This window comes from Gekko japonicus, unplaced genomic scaffold (genome assembly GCF_001447785.1).
Source record: "Gekko japonicus isolate JY-2015 unplaced genomic scaffold, Gekko_japonicus_V1.1 scaffold1011, whole genome shotgun sequence".
NCBI classification, from domain to species: domain Eukaryota; kingdom Metazoa; phylum Chordata; class Lepidosauria; order Squamata; family Gekkonidae; genus Gekko; species Gekko japonicus.
Window position 1 is genome coordinate 24,188 of NW_015176478.1, and position 5,272 is coordinate 29,459.

The 5,272-nt window shown below is 50.1% G+C and overlaps 1 protein-coding gene across 1 annotated transcript in view; it reads left to right on the top strand.

The window, feature by feature from the left end:
• The first annotated feature begins 2,363 nt into the window (after nucleotides 1-2,363).
• The window catches only part of ENOX1 (ecto-NOX disulfide-thiol exchanger 1), a 239,110-nt gene continuing 236,201 nt past the window's right edge, over nucleotides 2,364-5,272 (top strand). The window contains 2 exon segments of the mRNA XM_015427201.1: nucleotides 2,364-2,554; nucleotides 2,556-2,596. Coding sequence (XP_015282687.1) covers nucleotides 2,364-2,554; nucleotides 2,556-2,596 — 232 coding nt within the window.

Sequence of the window (5,272 nt, forward strand, 5' to 3'; positions counted from 1 at the left end):
CAAACATGTGGACAAGGGGGATCCAATAGATATTGTTTACCTTGACTTCCAGAAAGCTTTTGATAAAGTTCCTCATCAAAGGCTCCTAAGTAAGCTCAAAAATCATGGCTAATTAATAGAAAAGTAGTTGCTTTCAGGATAGAATCCCTCACATGTCACTTTGAGAATCTAGCCACTATTTCCCCAGGCAGATTATTCTTTTTGATGTACATGGAATAGGACCTATAGACCACATCCATTTCACTTGCAAGATACTCCGCTTTCAAATCTGTAACTGGGGCTAATGCTTCACTCAGGAGTTGCTTTAGATTATCAGCATTTAATTCTGGGACCCCTTGAAACCGTAGGACCAAATTTGCTTTTTCCATTTGCAGCTGTAAAAGTTGTGATTCTTCAGAGGCTTGTTTCTTTTCCAGCTTTTGCACCTTTTTCTAGACTTTTTTTGGCATTGGCATCCATTTCCTTCACCTTCTCAGCCATTTGCTCCGTTATTTTTAAAGTCTTAGTCAGTTGGAGCTGTTGAGTTGCAAGATTCTGGTTTAGATTCGTCAGCTGTTGTGCTATGTTAGTCATCTGGTCCAGCAGAGGGCGCAAGGACTCTGCCAACATTTTGGAGAGCTCGGTGGTCTCTTCCGGTCGAGGGCTCAAGATTCCGGCTGGTTTCACTTTTACTGGTTTGTCTTTCTCTGCCCTTTTCCCTGCCATCTTTATGGATTGTTTACTTTTATGAAAACTTGCTAAAGTCTCTGAAATATGCCCACACGCTTATCCGCACTCCGGTAAGTCTCTCAAAACAGATTTCAATGCTTTTTCTTCCGCTCCCCCCTTTGTATTTCATTGTTTAGTTCATGCGTATGGGAGGGGCCCCTCCCTCACTCGCTTTTTTGCTCACTCGCTTTTTTGCCATTCCCAGAGGGTAGCTTTCTTTTTAAATTCTTATTTCACTTTAACCTGACTCACAGTTCATTGTTGGTCATACGACCTCATTCGGCATACGTTCAAAACACTCAATCTCCAACGCTTGTCCCGGTTAGCAGCTCTAGATCCATACGGACACTCAGCAGCAGGACCGTCGGGGAGGAGGAGCGCCTCAATTCCCCAGCATCGTGCTGGCAAAGAGGTCACCCCTCAAAAGCCCCATAGCTAGGAGCCTTTTGCCAAGGCTCCAGGGGGGTAGCGACCCGTCGCCCCCCTCCTTTCTGCTGGTGCACAGATCACATCCCCGGGAAGTCCGGGAGATGCGTCTGCCAGCATGTTGCCATAAACCGGATGGGCCTTATTCCGAGTATTGATACAACAGTATCCTAGTGCAGATTTTAATTGCAAAAGCCCTGGTGGCCCAGGAGAGGGGGAATGGGGGCAAGGAAGCTAAGGCCGGCGGCTCTGGGTTGTGAAATCCCTGGAGATTGGGGGGGGGGGTTGGGGAGGGAAGGGACCTTTGCAGGGTATAATTCCATAGAGTCCACCCTCCAGAGCAGCCATTTTCTCCAGATAAACAGATCCCTGGGGTCTGGAGATAGTTGACATTTGAGAAGATTGGCAGGTGCCACTGGGATGGGAAATTTGCCGTATGGAAGCCCCACTGCTGTCACGCTTTATCTACAGCTACACCAGCAGTGGGCAAGCCACAGAATCCTGTCCCCATATGGAAGCCACCCTATTTATAGTGAACTTCCTTAAATCACGAGGAACATCCTTCAATTAAGTACGTTGCTATGTTACAGTAACAATAGCAAATGGGATTGTTCAGCTCCCCTTGAGCATTTTAATGATGGTCTTGAAAAATCCCCCTAACTCTGAGGAGTCTCTCTCTCTCTCTCTCTCTCTCTCTCTCTCTCTCTCTCTCTCTCTCTCTCTGGGGAGGATGGAGCTCAGCCAGCCAGAGGGGTGGAGTTTTGATATGACCCCTGGTGGAGGTGGTGGGGGTGGTGGGGGTGTTATTGCTGCTGACTCTTCCTAGCAGAGATGTCCCTGCTCTAAAGGCAGGCCCTCACTGCGTAGGCGGTTGATGTTGTGTCACAGAGTTCTTTCCAAGAACGTTCTTAGGGGAAGTGAGTCCACTCCCTACCCCTCAGCTCCATCCTGGCTATCCCCTCGCTTTGGGCCCCTGCCCACCAGCTCTCTCACACTCAGTCCAAAGGCAGAAAACAGAGGTGTTGTGAAATTCATTGTGTACGAGCATTTCGTTAGTGTCCACACTTTAATGTGTTCTGTTGTACCAACATTTGAAATTACATAACGTCTCCTTGTTTATGCATAGTTTAATCATTTTTTCCCACAAGGAGGGCTTGGCTGCAACGCAAATTTATTTCTGAACAGTGACACCGGAAAAAATCAGCCTCAAGCAAGAGCTCTGCAAGGAGATGGTCACAGCACGTGATTTCAAGGCTTGTAAAGCCAAGGTTTTGTGTTCTATATTTACAGATCCAATCTGTGTCCGAGGCTTTGATCCAACTCTCAGCATGATGTCGGGAATAACTCCGCTTAACCCCATGTTGCCGGGCATGGGATTGGTTCCCCCGCCGCCTGCAACGGAGGTACCTGTTATCAAAAAGAATTTGCTGCAAAAGCTTCACTCTCTTCCCCCCCAACCCAAGTAAGTCGGGTTAATTCGTTTGACGAGGTGCAAAGGGTCTGGAGCGGGGGTCCCCTGCCAGGCACCCGTGGGGGCCCTGGTGCCCACAGACACATCTCCTGGTGCCTGCACCGAGCGCTTTCAGAAAGCGAGCTGGGCCAGGGGGAGCTTTTGCCCAGAGGGACTTCCAGTCACCCACGAGATATTTGATGGGCTGGGCAGATTTTTTTTAAAAAATGTTACTTTGGCAGCAGGTGCCACAACAGCACAAGGACCTTCACTTTTTGACTGAAGATAAGCCACAGCAGCCATTTTGTGGCTGGCTCTGCCTCCTATGGCAGCCATTTTGTGGCAGTTGTTCTGTTTCTGCTCCAACCACACTGTGTCAGAATTCCAAAGGTGCCGACTGGCTCAAAAAGGTTGAGGACCTCTGGTCAAGACTCAGGTGAGTTTTACGTAGATCAGAAGTTGCTGAGTGAACCTGGCTGTCACTAAGGGGGCCCACCTGTGTCTGGGTTGTCCCGCATGAAGGGACAGGCAGCTGCATTGTGTGATGCGCTGTTTCTCCAAATAAACAAGCCAAGAAGAAGAAGAAGAAGAAGAAGAGATTGGATTTATACCCCGCCCTTCACTACCCGAAGGAGTCTCAGAGCAGCTTACACTCTTCTTTCCCTTCCCCTCCTCACAACAGACACCCTGTGAGGTAGGTGAGGCTGAGAGAGCTCTTTCGAGGACTGCTTCTGAGAGAACTTGTGACTGACCCAAGGCCACACCAAGGCAGCTGCATGTGGAGGAGGAGTGGGGAATCAAACCCGGTTCTCCCAGATTAGAGTCTGTGCTCCTAACCAGTGCACCAAACTGGCTCTCAAAAAAATCCTTACACAGAAATTGTTGCACAAAGAAACCTCATATGGCAGTGAGTCTTCGGTCTACTTTACTCTGTGGGAAAGGGTGGTTTCCCCCCAACGAGGGAGCAGTCAGTTCAGTGAGCCCCCCTGCAGCCCAGACCCTGGTTGGCCCCCTCAATGAGAAGCAGGCCTTCGTAATCCCCTTCCTTGATATTCCCACGAAGCTACTGTCCTGCAACAGCCGTTGGAGATTTCCGAGGACAAATGGCAAGAAGGGGGATGGCCAAACATTTAAAAAGTGGAAGCCAATTTGGTACCGTTTGTGGAAACTGCGGTTTTGAGTTAAAACCATTTGCAAATAGGAGATTCTAGATTAACTAAGAAATGCATAGTTGATAACGAAAGGATCACCACTGCTTGAAATGGGAGGGTAGTGATGTTAAGTAGAGGTCATACTTGGTGTCACCAGATATAAAATCCAGACAAAATTTCCCAGAACGGAACTTTCCTGCTCCCACCCTCCCCCCTCCCCCGGCCGCAGCCCCCTGATCTCCACAAAGTGCTGCTCCTGCTGGGCAGTGGGCCCCGAGGACTGGCGTGAAGGGGGTCTGGAGTGGGAAAGCGGCAGGCATGGCCAGTTCAGTCTGAATCCAACTCAGGGTGAAAATGGTTTTTTTTTTAAAGGCCGAGCAAAAAAAAAAGTCCAGTGGCACCTAAAAAACTTAACATTTATTTCGATATGAGTTTTTGCGAGTCACGGTCCACTTTGTCAGTAGACGTGTGAAAGAAACTGGTACTGGGAAGTCTTACGGGGAAATTTAGTGGTGGTGTTGTGTGGGTGGGTGGGGAGGCTTGGTGTGAATTACAGTGCTGTGCTGCATTTCCAAATCTGCAATGCTCGGTGGGCCAGTATTCCAATGTATCCAAAGAGGCAGCACGTGCAGCCATGCAGGTCGCAAGGAGTGGGTGGATCTGTATGACTCTCTCGTGCCCGGCCCAATCTGAATGCTCTTTAGGAGACCATTTCTGGCCAGTCCATTGGCTAGAGAATAGATGCCAATCACTTGGCGGGAGGGGGGAGGGGGGCAAATGGAATCCTTGCTGAGCAACTAGGGTTGCCAGCCCCCAGGTCTGGGCGGGGGTTTCCCTGCTTCTGGGGGCTCCAATCCACCACCACTGAGCTGGTGGGCCCCGTCACCTGAGAATGACCCCCCGCCTGGCCACCCCTCTCCCTCCCCTCCTGCCCGATTTAAAGGGCTTCAGGTGGTCGGTGGGGACCACGTGGCCTTCCCACCAGCTGGATGGCCTTTTAAATCCAGCGGGAGGGAGGGGGAGGTCACAGGTCCAGGATCTGCTCATAAAAAGTCCTTTTCAAGGGTCTTTCTGCAAGCGGAGCCTGCGCCTGCAACCTCCCCCTCCCTCCCGCTGGATTTAAAGGGCTGTCCAGCTGGTTGGCGGACCACGTGGTCCCCGCCGACCAGCTGAAGCCCATTAACTCGGGCGGAAACACTAGGAGAGTGGATGCGGCATGGAATACAGACGGCTGTAGTGGAAGATGGCGGCTGAGGCAGACGCTGGATGCTGAGCTCCGGGTTTTATTTATTGCTTTTAGCTTGTCTTAGCCTGCCAAAACATTTTTCTTGGACCTTTTCACTCTGTGTTTGGATATAACTCTGGGTTGCCGTTGGATTTAATCTGGACAGCCTTGGATAACTGAGAACAGCAAACATGCAATTAATTGACTTAATTTGCCGGCTGCAACGTTACCCCGGTGTGCTTACCTCAAGGCTTAAAGTTTACAAAACTATATTGTTTAATGGCATGCCGGGGGGGGGGGGGTGTTGCACGC